We start from the raw sequence: 22,794 nt of genomic DNA, 5'->3' as shown, positions 1-22,794 counted from the left end.
GTAGGAGGTGGCTGAGCAAAAGGACAAGTGATGGGTGGTTTGGCCATGAAGAAGAGCCCTGGGAGAGAGACATGGGGTCCCAGGGTTGGGAAAGGGGAAGGGGCAGCAGGTGGGCTCCCTAGGGGACTTCCTGGGCCCCTCCCGCCTGGTTCCCCTAGAAGCCCCGCGCATGGGAGAGGTGGACACCCTGGGAGGGTCTCCTGGAAAGATGCTTCTAAACTGCGGGGATTAATCAGGTCCGCGAGCCCAGTCAGTAGGTCGCGGCTCCCTGTCCTCTTGGCCGGCCTTTCCCGCAGGGGGCTCCCGCTAGTCACGTCTTCGGGAGCTGCGGCTGTGGCGTGCGTGGGGCGGAGGCTTATCGAGGGCGCCCGGGGGAAGCCGTTGCCCCTCCCACCCCGCCGGGCCAGCCGGGTGCGGGCTTGACCTTGACCGTTGCGCGCCGGCGGCCTAAGCCGGCTGCCAGGCAACAGCGCGCTTCCCCGCGGGCCAGCGGCCGCGCCGCGCTCCTCCCGCCTCTTCCGTGCAGGCGGGCGCGGGCTCCTCGGCGCATCCAGGCCGGGTTTTGCGGCGGCACGCGCGCGTGCTGATTCCGCATCTGTCGCTCTGGGCATCGGTCGGAGGCGGGAGATCATGGTGCTGGACGAACTGTGGGCCGCGCTGTCTGGCGCCTCTGGGGCTGCCCTGGCCTGCTGCTTCGTCGCGGCGGCCGTGGCCCTGCGCTGGTCAAGTCACCGGCCGGCGCGGGGCGCGGTGGCCCGGGCGCGACAGAGGCAGCAGGCGGCCCTGGAGACCATGGACAAGGCGGCGCAGCGCTTCCGCCTCCAGGTGACCGCTCGGGTCCGGTGTGTGGGGGGAGGCCCAGGGAGGGGGTGTCCCTAGCAGCGTCCTCAGGCGCGCGGGCGCGCGGAGAGGCAGGTGGCCGGCAGCGCAGGTTTTACTTTCGGAACCTCTCCACGCCCTATTGCATTCCGTACTCTTTCCGAGTCAGGTAGAGCCAGCTGAGGGGAGAGGCGGGGAGACGAAAGGGCCAGGGCAGGTCCTGAAAGGACATCGCCGCACCGGGTCAAAGAAAGAGGAGCTTTGCTCGGTACCAAAGAATCTCAAGCCTGTTAGAACGCTAAAATGCAATGCTCGGGTTTAGGACTTTGGAATCAGAGAGGGATGGCCAAGGAAATCTGGAGCGCTCACAGTTCAAAGTGGTTGTGCGTGATGATCCTGAAAGCGAGCCAGGGGAGGACTTGCCCAGGCGCAACCAGGGAGCTGGGCTGGAATAGTTTCCCCAACTCCTGCCGCCCAGGTGTCGTTCTAACCCGTGATAGGTCCCGTTCCTTGAGCAGGTGTAATTCCAGCCCTTCCCCGGATGATCTGTCAACAAGCTTTTCTCCTTCCGGATCCGCTCAGTGTGTGTTTAGGCGCCAGGGAGGGACCTAGAGGAGGGGACTTTCACTCCAGGTGTTTGAAACACTGGACCCAGCTAGAAGTCAAAATGATAAATCTGAGAGATGTTCTTATGTACCGGGAGAGGAAAAACTTGCCACGATTGTTTGTGAGGGTTTGTGTTTGATAGGATACAAATCTGACAGGTGGGAAAGCATTCCAGGTGACTGGGGACACAACAGGAGTCAGGAGGATGTGCCGAGGTAGGAGCCAGGGCAGGAGTCACAGAAAATTGCACTTAGCAGATGTTCGGTGGCAGCAAGTGATTTTAGAGTTGGGACAGAGTTGGAACTAGAACCTAGATGCCCAGTGGGACTCTCCAGCCTCTTTCCAGCGGGGGAGAGCAGGGGGAGATATTAGGTAGGGAGACGGGTCCTTAGGATGCCAGGCCCAGGGTGAAGCCTCGATCACAGTGAGGTTTTAGCTGCTATGAATTTACTTCACACTATTCCGGGGCCAGGATATGTCATATTTATTTATTTGTTGACATAAATATGTATCTGGTTCCAGTCTCTTTTCATCAAGCTGGCTGAAAAGCCCACCGTCAGTCAGGTTTTAGATGTTCAATCCAGACTGGCCACTGACCCTACCTGAGCCCAAGTTCTTCACTGTCTAGTCCCCCTTCTCTGGCTGAGCTCCGAGGTATCCCACTCAGGGATCCTTGCAATGCTACTGGGCTCAGCCCAGTACCCTCTGCTGCTCCTGAGGCCCCCGTTCTGGAGTAACTGCCAGAACTGCAGCCAGCCGGTTCTACCAGCAAGAACTGTTGGGGGCAACTTCAGGGATCAGCCCACAGTTCCTGCCTGCTAAACTCCCCTCCTCGTCACAAGAAACCTACCTGCTGGCAGGAGCTTGAGGCTGTAGAAGGGTGGTGGGTCTTCCTTCACTTCAGCTCCAAACACCCGCATCTACACAGCTTCTGTCTGGAGCAACTTTCATTATTATTATTATTTTTTAAAGATTTTATTTATTTATTTGAGACAGAGAGAATGAGAGAGACAGAGAGCACATGAGAGGGGGGAGGGTCAGAGGGAGAAGCAGATTCCCCGCTGAGCAGGGAGCCCAATGCGGGACTCGATCCCGGGACTCCAGGATCATGACCTGAGCCGAAGGCAGTCGCTTAACCAACTGAGCCACCCAGGTGCCCAACTTTCATTATTTTTAAGAACAAAACCTTCCAGGATAGAAGTTTTGGCTCTGAAATACAAAATGCTGTTTTGCACCCTCCCTGGGGCAGGAAAGCCTGGCCTCAGAATGGCAAAGCTTGGCTCTTCCAAGTGGGTGAACTGGGAAATTTACTTTTTGACTTTCCGGTGATTGTAGAGGAGAAAGAACTATCTCCGTAGTCTCACTGGTTTGAACAATCAGCAAAGGGATGGGGTCCTGACAACAGTAGCTCTGAAGGCCCTGGGGGCAGTTAAGAGGTAGGTGGTTTAGCTGAACTCAGTCCCTTGGGACCCTGGGACCAGCTCCTTCCTCCTTCCTGCCCCCAAATGCCTTTCTGCTTGGCTCTGGAGTCGCGGGATGATGGGGATGTGGGTTTTGAGGCTGTCTCGGCAGCCTTTCTTCTGGGGCTTTTTTGGCCCAGCTCCAAATAGCAAGGGGCAGTGAGGTAAGCAGGGCTCTGGGCAGGCCCTGGAGGAATCAAGCAGCTGGTGGTACAGCCCCATCCTGATAGACTGCTGATGAAGCTAGCCGGGAGCCCAGATACCTCCAGCATTCCCAGGCATCGCTGGGGATCCTAAGCATCTCTTGAATCATCACAAAATCATTCACCTCTCTCGACTCTTGAGCAACTCTAGAGTAAGGCCTGTTTCTGGTAACTCTCTGTTGACTGTGTGAGGCTTAATCTGTAACAACTCTTTGCCCACTTCTTTCCCCCCACGTTGCCCCCGAATGAATTTTAATATCCTTTCTAGACTGAAGAGAGGACTAGCATTCCTAGAATATGATGGCTGTGAGAGACATACCAGAGCACCTCTCACACCTCTGTGCCTTTGCCCACGTCTCTTACAACCCATTTTGTCAGAACCCCACTGGTCTTCACAAATGCCACTTCCTTCTGTTGGGTCTGACCCATGGTTCCACCTCCTGGCCTTCTCCAAGCCTGCCTTTAAAGCAAAATGATTCAGTAGACGAATCAGTTGTTGAGACCAGGATCCATGGCCTACATGACCCAATGGAAAAGATATCTTGAAATAGAACAAACATGATAAAAACCATGAGGAGAAAAGAACAAAAACCATGGAGGACCATGGAGGATCCTGGAAATTAGGACAGTAAGGTCCTCAAGGAGAAAAACAGCTGGTGGGGAGCAGGGGTTTGGCGATAGCTCTGGAGTCCCTCCCTTGAAAAAGAATGCCACGGGGTGGCCCTGAGCTTTGTTAGAACTTGTGTGTACCCATCTCTGCATTCTCCATTCAAATGTCATCGCCCCTGCGTTTGTGGACTGGCCTCGGAGGCGCAGGCTTTCTTGGGTGTCTTGTGAAAGAGGAAATGTCTCAGCTGCCTGATAACTAGTTGAAGACTTAAAAATAACCGTTAGCAACGGTGTCATCAGCCATCCGCACCCAAGAACAAAGGACAGAGTTAAAATCTGTGCTGAGAATGGAGGGAGCTTGCTGACAGTGTCGAGCAGAAGCGCACAGGGACTCTGTGGTGACTTGTCGCAAGGTGGGAAATGGTGGTGACCAGACTGTTGGTGGTAATCACCCTCGTGCAGGGGGCTCTTCGCTGATTTTTACTTTCTTCCCCATACTGTTAGGCATTCTTTTCTACAGTGGGCACATTTATATAATCAGAAAAAAAAAAAAAAGCCATTTTGCTATTTTCATTGTGAAGTGAGAACGGCAAGGTGTAGTAAGTAATGTGTCTATGGTATGATTCCTTTGTGCAAAGCCAGAATATATAAAAATAATTACATACACGGTGGGTTTTTCACAAACATTTTTTTCCCCTGTAAGGTTTCATTAGAAACCTTATGGTTTCCTTTTCAGAAGAGGGACTGGGCAGGGTGGTCCTTGGGTTGGGTGGGTTAAATGTTCATTTTTCATTTTGTGTCTCTTTTTAAAAAATATATCACCAGGGATTATCTTGTATGTGTGGAGAGATCATGATTCATTTTTTTTTCTTCTTTGTGGCTCCCTGTATTATATATATATATAAAATACATCTATATATATATCTGTATTATATCTATATATCTGTAGATACATATTATCCCAAGTAAGTAATATATCTGTTTAACAAATGAAGGGCAGGGGGTAGAGTGTTCTTTCTGTTAAGGCTGGGGTACCAAGGTTGTGTGGTGGGCGTGTGTGGAGGGCGTGAGTAGGTGGTGTCTCAGGGAGGGGTGCAGAGGAGTCTGACAGCTGCCTGGAAGCACCTCCTGGCACACCTCTGGGGCTTGTGGTGTGACAGGGACCTTCAGGTGAGAGGCAAGTCCTGACTGGCTTTGCACTGTTTGGCCTGGCAGGAAGGACGGGTGGGCGGCGCCTGCCTTGGGCCTGGCCAGCCACTTAGGTGGCCCCTGTGTGAGCCAGCAGAGAAAGCTGGGCAGCGGTGAGGGTCTTGGTAGAGGGGTTGGAGAAGTGGCTGTTTTCCAGAGCTACTTAGTGAGCACAGTGACTGACTGGGTTTGGCTGCGGGTGGGAGGGAGAAGGAGGGGTCTGGGATGACTCCTTTTTTCTCACTTTCCTCCCTGGATAGACTGACAGCCCTTCCCTGGGCAAGGGTACAGGGAGCAGGAACCAGTGGAAAGTGGGGGTGCAGTGAGCTCAGGACACAGGGGTGGGTGGCAATGGGAATAGCCTGTGAGCACCAGAGCTCGATTGGGTCAGGAGGCTTGGGGGGCAGGTGGAGAGCCTGGACTGGAGGCCACGAGAGAAGGATTCACTTCTTCCAGGCTCAAAGAGGGAACAAGGGCGCCTGGGTGGCTCAGTTGGTTAAGCGACTGCCTTCGGCTCAGGTCATGATCCTGGAGTCCCGGGATCGAGTCCCGCATCAGGCTCCCTGCTCGGCAGGGAGTCTGCTTCTCTCTCTGACCCTCCTCCTTCTCATGCTCTCTGTCTCTCATTCTCTCTCTCTCTCAAATAAATAAATAAAATCTTAAAAAAAAAAAAAAAAAGAGGGAACAAGAGGAACCTGTCTTTTCCCACATCTGGCTCCTTCTCATCCTTCAGATCACAGCCGAAAGAAATGTCACCTCCCAGCGAGGCCTGACCATCCCATCCGAGTCAATCCTCTGTTATTTCCATCACAGCAGTGTGTACTTGCCTTCTTGCACTTTCCTGAGCTGTCCATCATTTGTTAACTTGTTTCTTTCCTTGAGTGCAGGCTCTCTGAAAGCAGGGATTTGTCTGTCTTGGTTACCTCTAAATTCATAGGCCTTAACGTAGTCCTTGGCACATAGTAGGTGCTCAGAACATATTTGTCGACTGACTGAATGAATAAATGGATGACAGAAGTAGCAGAGAAGCTGGAGAAAACCAGAGGAAGTTGAAGAGAGCCAGTGTGTGGTCTCAGTACCTTTGAATCTCTCAGTGAGACATGGAGCAAAGAACAGAATCAAGTATCTCTTGGATTTGGCAAGAGGAGGGCCCTGGTGACCTTGGCGAGAGCAGGGGAGAGTGGGGCTGCGAAATGGTGGCTGTGATTCAGAGATCCTCCTCCTGCCAACCACCTCCCAACCACCCAGGACAGTGTCTTCTTTTATTTTTTTGCCTCCCCTGCCAGGGGTGGAGTGGTTAGGTGCAGGTGGATAGCCCGTGGACAGCTTATGCTGAGTGGGCAGAGAACTATAGTTTACCTGTATGGTCCTAGGTGATGCACTTAGCCTCTCGATGCTTTAGTTTCTTGATCTGTGCAATGGGAATGGTAACAAGATTTAATGGACATACAGAGTGTACCAGCGTGGTGCCTACAGGCAGCTCTTAGTAGTTGTGGTTTGTAATGGTTTCATAATCAGCCTGGGCATGGCCTTTTCCGGGGCACCCCCTCCGATAACCTTCTGGAAGAGATACATCTGCACTGTCCATAGGTGACAAGGACCTGCCTAGGCTGGGCCACATTTCTGGTGTCAGAGCTGCAGGTGGGCATGTCTGTCATGGATTGGCATGTGACAGTGAGCATCTGCTTTGGCAGGTGTGGGGACCTAGGGGCCCAGGCCACAGGTGTTTGCTGTAGGCACCTGGGGCCTGTGGGGAGAGGGGGTACTCACCTGAGGTGTCTTTCCAGAACCCTGACCTGGACTCAGAGGCACTGCTGGCCCTGCCCCTGACTCAGCTGGTGCAGAAGTTACACAGTGGGGAGCTGTCCCCTGAGGCGGCACTCTTTACCTACACCGGAAAGGTAAGGCCCTTGTTGCCAGGGATCCTCCCTCTCTCTGCAAAGGCTGTGGGGAAAACCTGGCCTGGAGTTTGTCTCTCTGAGGGTGGGGGGTGGGGGGGGGCGGACCACAGTGCCAGGGGCTGCCAGGAGCTGCATGAGAGAAAGAGAGAGAGAGAGAGAGAGAGGAGCTGCCTCTGTGTGTGTGTTTGTGTGGGGGCGACACTGAGCATGTTGTCTTAGCTAGAAGCCTGGCTTGCAGCCCAGACTTCCCTCTCCCTCCTGCCTCCACCCCGTCAGTCACCAAGTGTGGTCTGTTCTCTTTCTATAGCTCTCTCCAGTCCAACCCCTTGTCCCCATCCCCCCAGCAGCCACCCTGGTCCTCCACCACCGTCTCCCTCCACCATGGAGCGCCAGCCTCCTGCCGGATGCCCTCTCAGGTCTCCAATTCTTCAGACTCTGCTCTTCTGCTCCTCTTCAGTCTCCAGCATCCTGTCTGGCCAAGGCCTTCAGAGGGTGGGCAGCAGTTGCTGCCGGTGGTTCCCTGGCACTGAGAGCCTGCCACGCCGAGCCCTGCCTTGTGCAGGATTCCCTTTTCCTGGAAGGCTCTTCTCCCTCTTCTTTGCCCCACTTGGGGTAACAGCCACCACCCGCTGAACCTTCTGGGCTCAGAGAAGGAGGCCCTCTTCCAGGGAGTTAAGGTTCCCTCTTCAGCGCTCACTTTTTAACACATTTCTCTTGGCCTTGTTGCGCTCGCCTTGTCCTCTTTCCCCTGTCAACGCGGGCCCCTTGTGGACAGAGCTTGTCTCATTTGTCTTCGTACTTAGTGCTGGACACTGTGTCTTTCATGTAGTAAGTGTTCCAGGCATCTGTTTGAAATGAAATGAAGGGAAGAGTTGTGCTTTATGAGTTGCCTTGCTTGTGGTTTCTTGAAACAGAGTGTGATGGGCGTGGGTGACAGCGGGGGTGAGCTCAGCCAGCTGAGCAAGGGGGAGGGAGAGGGAGCCTGACTACGCAGGGAGGACCCCAAGCTCCTGCACTGGATGCCCCAGGGAACACTGGCAGGCTCAGCAGACTGTTCTTTGTCTCCTCATTCGGGTGTCCCTGAAAAGTGGCTGCCCTTCCTAATCACCCACAGATTTCATGTGCCGAGGTGTGGCAGCGGGGCCCACGCCCATTTTCCTCAGATGTCTCACAGGGACAGGAGTATTTGCTGAAAGCCATACATCGTTCTGCCCTGGCCTGCCCTCCCATAGGGCACTGCTGAGTGTGGTTGGAGGGCTATGGAGAGGCCCCAGGGCAGGTGGTCCCCATTAGTGCATCATTTCCTTTTAGGCAAGCTCCCACCCCTTTAAATGATTGGTATCAGTCAGTCACTCCTCCATGTGACTTGCTTATCAGATTCAAGAGTTTCTGGGGGGAGGGGAGGCTTGGCTGGTGCCATGTGGGCCAGGCCTGGGGCAGGAAAAAACCTGCTGGCCTCTGGGAGGCTGGAACCTGGGTCTAGCCCTGCTCTGTGCTGACTCCCAGCATGACCTGAGATGGGGATCTGCCCCTGTCTGCTTCACTGACAGAGATGTGGCTTAGAGGCCAAAGGTCATCTTCCTCCCAGCTCATCCTCTCTGGGGAGCATCCGAGGCCAGTGTCTTGCTCCTTTGGGTACCTTGGTTGTGCCCTGGCCCTGGAAGTACTCTCTCCATCTTGGGGTTGAGGCCAGAGACTGCCAGGGTGAGGCTGGGGCTGGATGTCCTTAGTGAGGTGAGTTGCTGGGCCCTAGATTATTCTCTGTGCTCCTGGCTCTGGGCCATGTGGCTGGTTAACCTTTCCCTGGGTATCCTTTAAAAGGCCAATTTTATATAATGTATATTCGACCACAATTAAAAACAAAAGGCCAATCTCACTCTGCCTTGTGTCCATTTCTCCCTCCTCCAGGCCTGGGAAGTAAACAAAGGGACCAACTGTGTGACCACCTACCTGGCAGACTGTGAGACTCAGCTGTCCCAGGCCCCACGGCGGGGCCTGCTCTATGGCGTCCCTGTGAGCCTCAAGGAGTGCTTCAGCTACAAGGTGTGCCCTGCCACCTCTCGGACTCCAACCCCGCGCCTCTGTCCCTGCCAGCCGGCTCTGCCTCCTGGGTTACCCCGGGCCCTAGGAGGAAGTATCGGGTCCCGAGGCCTTGAGAGGGGCCCTAGGTGTGTGCCCCGCCTTGGCCTGTGAGACAGCGGGAGGAGGGGACCCTCTGCCGCTGAAGGGCCCCCCTGAGCCGTCAGCCACACCCCTCTTGGTGCCGGTCCCTCCCTCTAGGGCCAGGACTCCACGCTGGGCTTGAGCGTGAACGAGAGCGCGCCCGCAGACTGTGACAGCGTGGTCGTGCGGGTGCTGAAGCTGCAGGGCGCTGTGCCCTTCGTGCACACCAACATCCCTCAGTCCATGTTCAGGTGGGCTGGGGGGCGGGGCGGGGCGGGGCGGGGGCGCTGGCCCCAGTGTGACCCAGGCTGACCCGTTCCTGCTTTCCCCAGCTATGACTGCAGTAACCCCCTCTTTGGCCAGACCTTGAATCCGTGGAAGTCCTCCAAGACCCCAGGGGGCTCCTCTGGGGGTGAAGGAGCCCTCATTGGGGCTGGAGGCTCCCCGCTGGGCTTAGGCACTGACATTGGAGGCAGCATCCGCTTTCCCTCAGCCTTCTGTGGCATCTGTGGCCTCAAGCCCACATCAAACCGCATCAGGTATGGTGTGGGGGGTGGGTGGAAGGAGCTGTCCAACCTCTCCAGGCCCCAGGGAGGGATTCCCTCACTGGGGTTTTGCTGGGGGCGGGGAGTGTCCCAGCACCACTCGCTTTGGTTCCTAGTTTCCAAAGTGGTGAGAGTTCTAAGCTGCTGTATGGGTTTGGGGTTGGGCAGAGGGTGACCATTTCCTGTTTCCAACATCTTGTGTTTCTTATCCAGCAAGAGTGGCCTGAAGGGCTGTGTCTATGGACAGGTAGCAGGTGAGGTCTGGGGTTCCCTCAGTGCCCTGGAGGCGGGGGGGTCTGCCTGATCCACCTCTACCCCTGCCTCTCCCTCTCCGGGGGGGGCAGTGTTTGACTCTCAGGCTAGTCTAGATCTGAGTTCCTACCTCCTTGTCTCTGCTCACACTCCTGGGCCATGGCCCAGCCCTCGCTTGGACCCGGCCCCAGAGCCCATTAGAGCAGGGTGATCTCGCTTCCTTCCCCTCCCTGCCCCCACAGTGCAGCTCTCAGTTGGCCCCATGGCCCGGGACGTGGAAAGCCTAGCACTGTGCCTGCGAGCACTGCTGTGTGAGGACATGTTCCGCTTGGACCCCACCGTGCCCCCGCTGCCCTTCAGGGAGGAGGTGAGCAGGGCTAAGGATGGGCATGGGGTTGAGTTTGGTTATTGCTGGTGCTCCTGAGCCCAGAGAGCAGCCCCAGGCAGCGTGCTCAGGCCTTGGAGGCTCTGTCTCTTGAAAACCACCCCCAGGGGTCGGAAGGCAGGCTCAGCTGCTGCTCCACAGACAGCCACCAGGTGGAGCCCTTGCCCGCCTGTGGCGACCTGGGGCCTTTCAGGCTGGCCTGGGAAGCCTCTGGGGAGAAAAGTTCCCACCTTCTGGTCTCAGCCTTTTCTGCCGGCTCTGAGAGACAGGACTCCCTTCTCAGCCCGAGAACCACTTGAGGGAGAACTAGGGTGTTTCTTGGCAGGCAGGAGTCTAGGCTGGATGGTGTGAGCTCCCCCTCCTTGGCAGAGGATATTCTAACAACCCAGTGGTTTCAGAAGCCCTTCCTGAGAGGGAGGAGAGGACGAGATGAGGTCCCTGTGATGCGGTCTGGAACGAATTATCATGGGAGCCAGGACTTGCAGTCTTGAAACAGGCAGTGGAGGGCCTCAACTCAGGGGACAGGTTACTTGGGTTCTGGACCTAGTGTTGTCAGTCTGCACGGGGTGGACTGGGACGAGTCCCAGCCCCACTCCAGGCCCCTTTGCCTATCTCCCTATCTAGACCTGAAGCCTCAGTTTCATATATGGCCAGTGGGAATCCTCATCTGTTCCAGCCCCTTCTGCAGAGTGATTATGAAGGGGTTTTGTGAAAGGGTCAGATGCAGAAAGGGCTGGCCTCTCAGGCACTTAGTTTTCAGGGATCCAGGCTGCAACCTCTCAGCTGTGTCTGGGGCTGAGTAGCTTCTCTGATCTCTGGGAGCCCAACTTTGGGCCGCTCTCTCTTCACCTGATTCTGACTCCAGGGTTTTGCCCCCCAGGTCTACACAAGCTCTCGGCCTCTGCGTGTGGGGTATTATGAGACTGACAAGTATACCATGCCCACCCCGGCCATGAAGCGGGCCGTGCTGGAGACGAAGCAGAGCCTTGAGGCTGCTGGCCACACGGTATGGCCGTGGGGACCCCGAAGCCCTGGTATGGCCCCTCCTTCAGGGAAACCTTCCTGGTACCTGTGGCTGCCACCGGTCCCCAGTGTCCTTTCACCCTGATTGCTTTGTGGTTGGGACGGGAGCGATGTCGCTGTGGGACCCGTGGATAGAGGGCTGATCATGAGTGTTAGGTTTCGCGCTGGATGGTGAACTCAGCCCTGTGCTGGGGATGAGTGAGCGCTGCCCTGGGAGGTCCCGTCAACCACAGACAATGGTGCACGGCTGTCCAGAGGTTCCCACCATCCTGGTGGGCCAATGGGTTTTAGTCTGCTCATCTGAGACAAGTTTATGTGTGGCTTGACTTCTCTCACGATGTGCATTTTAAGGGAATGTTCATGGGTCAGTTAGGTGGCCTCTGGGGCTCCACTGAGGGCTGCCATGGTGGCAGGGTTGGTCCAGTCCATCCTCAGGGCTGCCTGGGCAGCATGGGGATTGTGGGAGCCAAGGGTTTCTAGGTGCGGGGACCTTACACCCCTCAATCTCGCAGCTGGTTCCCTTCCTGCCAAGCAACATACCCCGTGCTCTGGAGACCCTGTCAACCGGTGGGCTGTTCAGTGATGGAGGCCACAGCTTCCTGCAGAACTTGTGAGTGATGTTGGACTTTGGGGTCTGGGGTGGGGTCCAGGACATGGGTAGACCCAGGGAGAGCAGCTGGGTCCTGTTACTCCCAGGATGGGCCGCTCTGGGAGAAGTTGGGGGAACAGGCCTCAGTTGAACACAAAGAAGGTCAGAGCATTCTGGGCAGGGACCTCACCGCCCCTCTAGCTGTGCAGATGGAGCCTGGAGATCCCTGGCACTTTAGAAAGGTACCAGCTCGAGGGGAGGCTGGATTGAGCAGAGCTCAATCGATGAAAACTCATTGGGAGGTAGGTAACTCAGTCGGGGAGTTGCTTGTCTATTTGGGAAAGATTGAGAGACAAGGGCAGGGTGAAGCAGGACAGGAGAGGTCTAGACATCATGCTGTGACTCCAGGCTCTTCTGACTTGAGCCGGGCCCACCTTTTGAGTAGTTTTCTCCTCTGTAGAGTGGGTGGGTTGGATCAGACCTACTTTTTTTTTTTTTTTAAAGATTTTATTTATTTATTCATGAGAGACAGAGACAGAGAGAGAGAGGCAGAGGGAGAAGCAGGCTCCCCACTGAGCTCCCCACAGGCGCCCAAGAGCTCATGTTTAGAGAAGCTGGTTCCACTTAGAAGCTTTCAGTCCTTAAGGGTTGACAGGGGTGCAAGACCTCTGAAGGTACCCCCTGCTGATGTGCCTGGGCTGACTGGACCTCCTCTTATAGCTGACTTTGGTCCAGGCTTCAGCAGGAGGGGCTGCCCCTCACTCTGGCCCTGGGAATGAAGCCCTCGGGTCGGCTTCCTGAGACCCTTCTCGGAGCTCTAGAGCTAGAGACAGCCTCAGAAGTAAGAGTCATGGTGGCTCCACTTGTCTCTCTAGGCTGGCGTCGGCATCAATAGGGGATGCCCTCAGTGTCAGGCCCCCGCCGGGGAAATGTTGCCTTCACTGAGTCCTTATTGCTTTGAGCTGAGTGTACCAGGGAGGGAGACACGGAGTCCTGCCTTGGGAAGCTCCAGTGGGTATGGAGTGGAGTCCAGGCATCCCAAATGATCAGCAGAAACAAGTCACATGTCTAAAAGGAGGCAGATAGGGGCGCCTGCGTGGCTCAGTCAGTTAAATGTCTGCCTTCAGCTCAGGTCAGGATCCCGGGGTCCTGGGATCGAGTCCCATGTCAGGCTCCTTGCTCAGCGGGGAGTCTGCTTCTCCCTCTGCCCTCCCTCCACTCATGTGCACTCTCTCTCTCTCTCTCTCAAGCTCTCAAATAAATAAAATCTTAAAAAAAAATAAAAACTAAGTAAAAGGAGGCAGATAGGGGCGCCTGGCTAGCTCAGTCCATACAGTATAGGACTCTTGATCTTGGGGTTGTGAATTCGAACCCCACATTGGGTGTAGAGATTACTTAATGAAAAAAAAAAGGAAATCTTAAAAAAAAAAAAATGAAAGGAGGCAGATGAAGGGGTTGGAGAGCAGTGGTTGCCAGAGTCTGGTGAGGAGGGAGTGGAGGGGGTGTCACGTAATAGATGACACTGAGCTGCGGGTGCTGTGGGTGGGGGCAAGCCAGGAGGGAGGCCTGGGGAGGGAGTGCTGGATTGGACCCTTTGTCTCCCAGCAAAGGTGATTTCGTGGACCCCTGCTTGGGGGACCTGATCTCCATTCTGAAGATGCCAAGGTGGTTGAAAGGACTGCTGGCTTTCGTGCTGAAGCCTCTGGTGAGGGCACAAGGAGCGGAGGGCTGCAGTGGGCTGGGACGGAGCCTCTGGGGCTCTTCCCCTCGCCTTAGCCTCTCTTGGTTTGGGCACGCATGGCCTCCTCTTCTCTCCAGCCCCTACCCAGACTCCTGTCCTCTCCCCATGCCCTGCAATCTTCAGCCAGCCGCATGCTGAAAGAGGAGCTACCCGGGGGCCTGGGGGAGGGACAGAGGGAAGAGGCACAGGTAGCTTGGCCTGAAGAACACTGTTGTCTGCGCTCAGCCCAGAACTGGGTCACTGACGCTGTGTTTGTCCTCTGGCAGCTCCCAAGGGTGGCAGCTTTTCTTAACAGCATGAAGCCCCGGTAAGAACATTTCCTGTGCCTAGATCCTGCCCCCCTCTTCCCTGTCCCCTGACCTGGGGTTAAGTGGTTTCTGATGGGAGGAGCTGAGGGAAGTCACTTCTGAGACTGGAAGTGGCCCAGCCGGGATGGCAACCTCCGTGGCTTTCAGATGGGACCTTGAAGTTTGTCTTCTCAGGGTCCAGGTCTGGCTAGAGGGGAGGGGCCTGAAGGAGATCACGGGATGAGACAGGGTGGGGAGGAGAAGACCTGGCGAGGTGAGGGTAGAAAGGACCAGGAAAGGAAGCATCGGGGAGGCCCAAGAGAGAGGGGGTTACTGGGGAACCCGTGAGAGACGCTGCTCTTGGAGGTCTGACGGGAACTGAGCTGCACTGGATCCTGCCGCCCCCTCAGTGGCCCGGGTGGGAAAAGCAGGCCATAAATGGCCTCATTATTAGGCCCTGACATCCTGCGAACTTGCCTCTTCTCTCACTGCCAGGCATTTAGGACCTTTGACAGCTCTGGTCTCTCTGGTATCCTAAGGGTCATTGCGAACTGGGCCTGACCTGGGCCTGGCTCTGCTGTAAAGTCACTAAGTGACACAGTCTAAATCCCTCTGGGGGCGTGATTTTCTCCACAGGACATGAATTTAGGGATTTGAACTTCTTTCCGTGCTACTTCCCTCTTGGAGCTCCCCTAGTTGAGAAGGGGCCATGGAGGAGTGAGATCTGGCAGGTGTTAAGAGTAGGGGTCTGATGTTGCTACTCCCCATGGCTGTGACCTTGATGGGCAGTGACCTCCTTTCCTCTGCCCAGGTCGGCTGGCAAGCTCTGGGAACTGCAGCACGAGATCGAGGTGAGGCCAGAGCCCCTAGACTAGAGTCGGGCGGGGTATGGGGTGGAGCTGGACAGGGCACCTGCCAGTGGGATCTCTTAGCCTTGGGTCCCCTGGGCCCCTGGAGTGGCCTGTCATTCCGCTTTCCACTCCCTGGACTGGTCTGCTCGGGCCCTGCTCTCTGATCCTCACTCGCCTGGGTGCTCACCCTTGGGGGCTGGGTCAGTCTGCGACTCCTGTCCTGGATGCCTCTCTGCCGCCGCCCCCCCCCCCCCCCCCCCCCCGTGCTGTTGGGAACTACGTGGCCTTGCCCTGGCAGGCAAAATGATGTCTGCAGTTCATGTGGGACGTAGAACAATGGAGGTCTCCTGGAAGCAGCCGTGCCTGTGTGCCCCGAGGACCTCCATCCCAGTGTGGCTTAGTCCAGATGCAAGGGCAGGTGCTGGGGCCAGAGCCACTCCGGCCACAGTCCCTGCATTGAAGAGTCCGTCCGAGGCGCTGGGTCTGAGGGCTTCCCCCTGCTGTGCTGGCATCCTCCCAGGTGTACCGCAACTCCGTGATTGCCCAGTGGAGGGCGCTGGACCTGGACGTGCTGCTCACCCCCATGTTGGGCCCTGCTCTGGACCTGAATGCCCCAGGCAAGGCCACAGGTGAGGTCTGCTGCCCCTGCACACACCTTGGACACTCCCACCTGCTTCTCCTCTTCTGTGAGTTCAGCCCAGTGCCCGCAGGCTGCCGGGAAGTACAAGCCTTGGCGGAGGGCTGCACCCCTTGGGGAGGGCCCCGCCCTTGGGGAGCTCACAGTCCGACTGGCTGGAGAGATGGGAGTCATCTGGGATGTTCTGCGAGGGAACAGGCTCCCTGTCCTCAGCACCACTGAAGTGGGAGGTCTTGAGTTATGGAGCCTACAGTTTGGGGAGGTGGAGCTTAAAGTACCGGTGGGATTTAGAAAAGCCAAGAAAAATAGGAACAACGGTCCAGGTGGGGAAGCTTCCTGGGCAGAGGCACAGGGCAAGCTCCAGCAGGCTCTCCAGCCTGCTGGGAATCTGGATTCCTGGGCTTTGTCACCCACTCAAGTCTGGGCTCTGGGAGAGAGCCTCTCCCTGCCCGTGGGGGCAGGGCGCCATCTCCCAGGGCCGTGGGGAGGGTCGCAGGGTCACTCTAGCTGCCTGTGATGCCTTTCAGGGGCCGTCAGCTACACTCTGCTCTACAACTGCCTGGACTTCCCCGCGGGGGTGGTGCCTGTCACCTCGGTGACCGCAGAGGATGAGGCCCGGATGGAGCATTACAGGGGCTACTTTGGGGATATCTGGGACAAGGCGCTACGGAAGGTGAGGCCACAGGGCCTGGCCTGGCCCCTGGGCGCCCCCCCTTGCCCTGGACACCCACCCACACCCAACTCTGGCTGCTGGGAAGGAAGCAGCATAAGCATGAGTAGTCCTTGCCTCCCCTCCCCTCCCCATTGAGTAAGCTCTATACCCAACATGGGGCTCAAACTCACAACCCCAAGATCAAGAGTTACATGGTCTACTGAGTGAGCCAGCCAGGCGCCCCCTTGCCGGCCCTCCTTGATGCGAGACCCCCCAAAAGACTGCAGCCTGGCTCTGCTGTGCTGCCCCTCCTCTCCAGCTGGGGTGTGTCCTGGTCCCTGGTGGGGGCCTGCCTCCACTGCCTTCCACCCTGATGCCTGTGTCCCCTGCAGGCCATGAAGAAGAGCGTGGGGCTGCCTGTGGCCGTGCAGTGCGTGGCTCTGCCGTGGCAGGAAGAGTTGTGTCTGAGGTTCATGCGGGAGGTGGAGCGACTGATGAGCCCCGAGAAGCGGCCATCCTGACTGCTGCCTGCCTGCCGCCTGGCTCCGGAGGGCCCCAGACCGTCTCGATCTGCACCCAGCCTCGTGGGGGCGTAGCGACCCGCCTGGGAGGAAATGTTCGGCCGGGGGCAGAGACCTCCATGTCCCCCTCCCCCGATCCCCTACAAGAAGCACAGACCCCCTGAGTCTGGACCTTGCTCCCCAATCTGGTCCCCTCCCTCTGCCCTGACACACACCCCCCCTCCCATGTGGCAGCCAGTGGGTAAGATATGGGCAGAGGCCCATTAACAGTCAAGAAATGTTTCTAGTCTGTATATTTTCTGGCTGGCATTGTTAGGGCACTGGGGGTTGAGCCCTACTCCGGCCTTGGCAGTCTCCTGGTTCCCAACCCTCACAGGAGCCTTGCAGCCCCAGCACCTCCCCCTCCCCCGCTCCCCCTACTTAGACTAAGACCTTCTTTGCTAGGCATTTCCCTTCTCTTCTTTCTTTGCTCCTTTCCCTCTGCCGAGGATGCCCTTTCTGCTCCTCTGCCATTAACTCCTTTGAGGCCCTCCTCAGATCCCTCTTTCTCGAGAAGGCCTTCCCTCCTTCCTCTGAGCCCTGGAATAGGTGGGCTCTTTCTTTCCAGTCTGTCCTGTGTGGTGGGCATCTGTGGGAGGGTTTGCCTTTCTCAGGACACTGGCTCTCCTTGACTGCAGGGACCCTAATGCTGTATCTTTGTCCTTAGTGGCCCGCACGGGGCTAGGCGCAGGGCAGCCGGGAGTCTGGAGTGCTGGCCATGAGGTGGTGCTGTTGGGGGCGAGGGGGCCCTAGGCCTCGGGAAGGGAGCATGAGACAAGGCGATCTGGTAGAGAGCACTCACAGGGCCGGCCAATGACTGGTTTGTTCTAGGAAGGCTTCCTGAAGGAGGAGGACCTGGGTTGAGTGTGGAAGGTTCCCAGAAGCTGAGATGGGAGTAAGGACATCTCAGGGAGAAGGAGCCATACATCCAGAGACCATGATGAGTTCAGTAGACAGAGGTGTTGAATGGGCAAAGGAGAAGCAGCAGAGATGTAGGTGGAGGCCAAATCAAGGTGGACTTTGGGCGTCAGTTCAGGAATTTGAATCCTGTCTCAGGGCAATGGGGAACTGTTAAAGGATCACACAGATGCAGCGAAGAGAGTAGACTGGGTAGAACAGAGCCTGGAGAGGGACAAGGAGGCTGCTCCATGATCCTAGTCTGGGGAAAGGGGCCTGGGGCCTGAGCTAGGGCCATGGCCCAGGGGTAGGGAGAGAGGTGGTTTGGGAATTGACAGTTGGGATGGAAGTGAGCAGTCTCTGCTCAGAGTCTCACCTTTGCCCCATCTGCCAACCTCCCTCTTACACGACTGTGTTGCCTGTGACTAATCTGGGGGCTTCTTGGTCCCCTTAAGCAAAGTTTACTCTCCCCTGGCCCCAGCCCTAGCTCCCCTGTTTATCATAGAGGACGTTTCTGACCCTCGGGTCGGGCACACCCCTGGTTCTACCTGGCTCTCTTCAAATTCCTTTCAGGGCAGGCTGCCTTCCCAAGGCTTCCTTCTCCTTCCTGACTTTCTTACTCCTTCAGAGGGGCATTTCCTTCCGGGTTACATGCCCAGTGGTCCCTGCACTGTCTGAAAGTGGTGTCCCCGCCTCAGTGGGACCGGTTTCAGGGTAGACGTGAAGGGCTGATCAGAGGGCCTAACTTAACACAGACACCTAGATCGGCTGGCCAGGTCGTTGAACTTTGCCCAGATTCCTTGTAACTACTGTGTCATTTTGCCTCATATCATTCCATAGAATCATCTGTACCCGCCCCACCCCCCAGCTTCTTACTCCTGCCCTGTTTCTCTCTTTGGTTACTGATATCCTTGTGCTTTTTTTTTTTTTTTTTTAATTTTTAAAAGGATTTATTTATTGGGGGGGCACCTGGGTAGCTCAGTTGGTTAAACGTCTGCCTTTGGCTCAGGTCATGATCCCAGGGTCCTGGGATTGAGCCCAGAGTCTGGCTCCTTGCTCAGCGAGGAGTCTGCTTCTCCCTCTCCCTCTGCCCCATAAATAAATAAAATCTTAAAAAGATTGCTTATTTTAGAGAGAGAGTGCACATGCATAAGTGGGGGGGGTGAGGCAGAGGGGGAGAGAGAGAATCCTCAAGCAGGCTCCCCACTGAGTAGGGAGCCCAGTGGGGTGGGAGGGAGTGGGGGAGGGCTGGATTCCAGGACCCTGAGATCATGACCTGAGCCGAAATCAAAAGTCAGACACTTAACTGACTGAGCCACCCGGGCACCCCAATATCCTTGTGCTCTTAGACACAAGGCTGTAGCGGCGGGGGGGTGCCTGTCCTTTTCCCTTCCTGCTTCACCGCGTCACCCTTTGAGCCCCAGCATGGCCTTGCCCAGCCCCGTGCTCCCCGGTGCTGGTGCTCTACCAGGCCTGACCCATCCTTGAGAGGCTCCGGGGCTTATGGGGTGGTTGGACATTAACACAAACACATCTGCTCCCTGGGGGATCAGGGCTTGGGGAAAGGTTAGACGAGGAGGCAGATGCTGCCAAGGGCCAGGGGAGTTAGGCGCTGGGGCCGGTGAGGGACCAGAGAGGGCCCAACCCACATGGACGCCCAGATGGGGATGGCCAGGTAGCTGTTTGATTTTGTCCTGAATCCTTGGAACTGCTGTGTCAGTTTGTCTCCTGTCATTCCATAAAACCACCTGCCTCTACTTTTTTCCTTCTCTTGCCCCGGTTCTCTCTTTGGTTACTGATATCCTTGTGCTCTTAGACACAAGGCTGTAGGGGGGGTGCCTGTCCTCTTCCCTTCCCTGCTTCACCGCGTCACCCTTCGAGCCCCAGCATGGCCTTGCCCAGCCCCGTGCTCCCTGGTGCTGGGGCTCCACCAGGCCTGACTCCCATCCTTGAGAGGCTCCGGGGCTTATGGGGGTGGTGGGACATTAACACAAACACATCTGCTCCCTGGGGGATCAGGGTTTGGGGAAAGGTTAGACGAGGAGGCAAACGCTGCCGAGGGGCGGTGGAGGTGGGCGCTGCGGCCGGTGAGAGACCACTGTGCTCCGTCTCCATCACTACCTAGCACTCGAGTCCTGCTCCTCCCGTCCTCTGGACAGTGCAGTGACCTAACTGGGCTTCCCTGCCTCCATCCGCACCTGTTCCCCGGTCCACTTTCCATGCAGTTGCCGGAGGGAGGCTTTGAAAGTGTAAATCAGATCGAGTCACGTGTTTCAAGGCCTAATGGCTTCCCATCCCACCCAGAATAATATCCAGTCCCCTCCTTGTGTCTTACGAGGCTCTGCGGGACATGGCCCTTGCTTACCTCTCCAGCCTCTAGCGTGTCTCTTCCTCTCATTCATTGTGCTCCAGTCACAGAGCACCTTTCCGTTTCTGGATCATCTCCAGCTGGTGGCACCTGCTTCAGAGCTTTTGTGTTATACGGGTCCCCTCTGCTTGGAACACTTCTTTGTGCTTCTGTCCATACTCCAAAGCAGGGGCCGTGTCTTTTTTTTTTTTTTAAGATTTTATTTATTTATTTGAGACAGAGAGAATGAGAGAGAGAGAGCACATGAGAGGGGGGACGGTCAGAGGGAGAAGCAGGCTCCCTGCCGAGCAGGGAGCCTGATGCGGGACTTGATCCTGGGACTCCAGGATCATGACCTGAGCCGAAGGCAGTCGCTTAACCAACTGAGCCACCCAGGCGCCCAGGGGCTGTGTCTTAATAATAGAATCCAACATCTGTTAGCCTGTGGAGTTGATAACCCATTATCCCATTGGAAAAAATGGGCATTATTGCTTCCATTTGCTAGGTGGGGAAACAAGTTTAGAGACGGTTGCGAATCTGGCCAAGGCCAAAGACTTACACAGAGACTTGAAGTCACTAAGCCAAACTTAAGATACTTCGCTCATTTGCACAGTCGTCCCAGGCACATGCACTAAACATCCCAGGGTATCAGGTTCTGGGCTCGGTGACCACAAACACCGGAGACAGAAGCAAGGTCCATTCACGGGGCTCCTCTGCTAGGTGTGTATCTCCAGGAGGTTCTGTCAGATCATCGTCCACCCTCCCTTCCCCTCCCTGGGGTTGCGATCGTTGGAGTTTAGGACACTGTGAGAATACCTGCTATTTGTCCCTGTTAAGCAGCATCTTCTAGGGTCATCCCAGGGCTTTAGCCTATTGAGAGCCTTTGGGATCCTGGCCATGTTGGCCACTCTTTCTGCTTTGCCTCTCAGCTTGTCCATCCACAGGTATGAGCACTAGAGCTCTTTAACTTCATCTAAGTCACCAATAAATATATTGATCGGATCAGGGCCAAGGAAAGACTCTGGGGTGTGTCACTCCAGGCACACACCAGGGCAATCTGATCTGCCATACCCTTAAGAAACACCCACATAATCAAGTCCAGAGCGTACCAGCCCGCCTAGGCTGCCCCCTCCTCATGTTTCCCACCACAGAGTTTGAGAGGGGTAATCCTGGGTGTCTTAGGCCGGGGAGGCCATTTGGGGTCGGGGTGCGTGGGATTTGCTCTTATGTGTCCAGTACTCACCAAGGTGCCTGGTACTCAGTAGGTACCCCGTGAAGGCTTGTTTTGTTTTTGTTTTTTTTGAGAGAGAGTAAGTGGGGGAACGGGGGGCAGAGGGAGAGGGAGAGAGATAATCCCAGGCAGGCTTCACACCCAGTGCAGAGCCTGACACGGGGTTTAATTTCACAATCCTGAGATCACGACCCTGAGATCACGATCCTGAGATCACGACCTGAGTTGAAATCAAGAATTAGATGCTTAGCCAACCAAGCCACCCAGGCACCCCCTCTTTTTTTTTTTTTTTTATGAGAGAGACTTAAGCATGTTAAATGCTGCTAGGAAGGAGCCAGCAGAAACACGTAGACGAAAAGGTGGGAATGAAGGGCTCAACCACCTATCATTCCTCCATTTAAAAAGTATTACCAAGCACCTGCTCTGTGCCAGGCATTTTGAAAAGGGCTGACAAGGTCCTTGCTTTTTTTTTTTTTTTTAAAGATTTTATTTATTTATTTGACAGAGAGAGACATAGTGAGAGCAGGAACATGAGCAGGGGGAGTGGGAGAGGGAGAAGCAGGCTTCCCGCGGAGCAGGGAGCCCAATGCGGGGCTTGATCCCAGGACCCTGGGATCATGACCTGAGCTGAAGGCAGACACTTAATGACTGAGCCACCCAGGCGCCCCAAGGTCCTTGCTTTTATGGAACTTACTTTCTAGGGAGGGAGGTAAGGAATAAGTAAACAAGATAATTTCAGTTAATGGTAAGTGCGATGAGGAAATAAAATGGGGCGATGTGCTAATGGAGGGGTGCCACTTGAGAAAGGATGATGTAGCAAGATTTAGGGTGCTGTAAGGGGTAAGGATCCTAGATTTCCTGGGGGAGCTGAGCCATCAGAGGAGAGCCAGGGTTTAGCGAGGGAGGCCTTGGTATGGGGGAAGGAAATGGTCTGAAAAGAGGAGGAAGGACCTGGGGAGTTTGCCAATGAGAGGGGCTAGTTCCAGAGACCTGTTGGTGAGGACACAGAGTATTAGAGGGTGGATGACCTTGGGGTTACCCTTTGGGTCATGACCAACAGGTCAATTGCCAACTCCACATCTGGCCCTGGGCGACTCTAAGGTGCTCAGACTCAACATTACCAACCACAAACATCTTTCCACCAGTTCTGCTTCCAACGTCCCAGTCTCAAGGGTGGAACCACCACTCCTGGTCCCAATGACTGGCAGCCTCAGTTGTGATGGGTCGCTCCTCTCTTCCCTCTGAGACAGGACTGGGCCAGAAGATCCAGCAAGAGCCAGAGGGCTCCCAAACCAGTCCCTCCTGCTCCACTGCCCCATATCTTCCCCTTGTTTCTGCTCCTTCTCCAGGAAGCCACTTGCGCCCCCTCACCCCCCTAGGCTCATACTCCTCTCCACTGCTCCCCTGGCCTATATGGGGCTCCTGGAACAATGAGAAGATGGGACGTGAGTCTGGAAGGGAGAACCAATCGACTGGGGAGGCTGGAATCCCAGGATCCCGAGTGTGGCCTTGCGTTACAGTCAGGAATGAGAGCCCAGAGAGGGTAACAGAAGCAGGGGTGAGGGCTCTGCCTGCCTGCCTCGGTCCTCACTTCTTGGCATCATCTCCCCTGGGGCTGATGCCTGCTCCCCCCAGGGTCCCTGCTTTCTTCTCTGCCTGGGCCCCAGACGCCCTCCAGAGTGAGCCTGTTCGGTCCACCTCTATATAGCCTGTGAACTGTGTTCAGGGGGTGGGCAATTATCCTGGAAGAAACAGGAACCCCCAGGGACAACTCCATTAGGAACTGCCACGGGTCAGACCAGGGTTCTGGTGGGGTGTTTGAGGGGCAGGATGGGGGAGAAGTTGTGT

At 56.0% G+C, this 22,794-nt stretch overlaps 1 protein-coding gene across 1 annotated transcript; it reads left to right on the top strand.

Moving 5' to 3' along the window:
• The first annotated feature begins 590 nt into the window (after positions 1 to 590).
• LOC118019458 (fatty-acid amide hydrolase 1) lies at positions 591 to 16,738 on the top strand. Its single transcript, XM_035018655.1, has 15 exons — positions 591 to 825; positions 6,673 to 6,786; positions 8,695 to 8,829; positions 9,067 to 9,200; positions 9,282 to 9,488; positions 9,708 to 9,748; positions 9,989 to 10,113; positions 11,012 to 11,137; positions 11,667 to 11,764; positions 13,349 to 13,448; positions 13,751 to 13,791; positions 14,583 to 14,622; positions 15,143 to 15,251; positions 15,787 to 15,932; positions 16,304 to 16,738. The coding sequence occupies exons 1-15, from the start codon at positions 631 to 633 to the stop codon at positions 16,430 to 16,432; spliced, it is 1,740 nt and encodes a 579-aa protein (XP_034874546.1). The 5' UTR covers positions 591 to 630; the 3' UTR covers positions 16,433 to 16,738.
• Positions 16,739 to 22,794: the final 6,056 nt, after the last annotated feature.

This window comes from Mirounga leonina, unplaced genomic scaffold (genome assembly GCF_011800145.1).
Source record: "Mirounga leonina isolate KUSES-001 unplaced genomic scaffold, KU_Mleo_1.0 Mir_173, whole genome shotgun sequence".
NCBI classification, from domain to species: Eukaryota; Metazoa; Chordata; class Mammalia; order Carnivora; family Phocidae; genus Mirounga; species Mirounga leonina.
The sequence above is the reverse complement of the archived record's forward strand: the minus strand, read 5'-3'. Positions and strand labels throughout refer to the sequence as shown.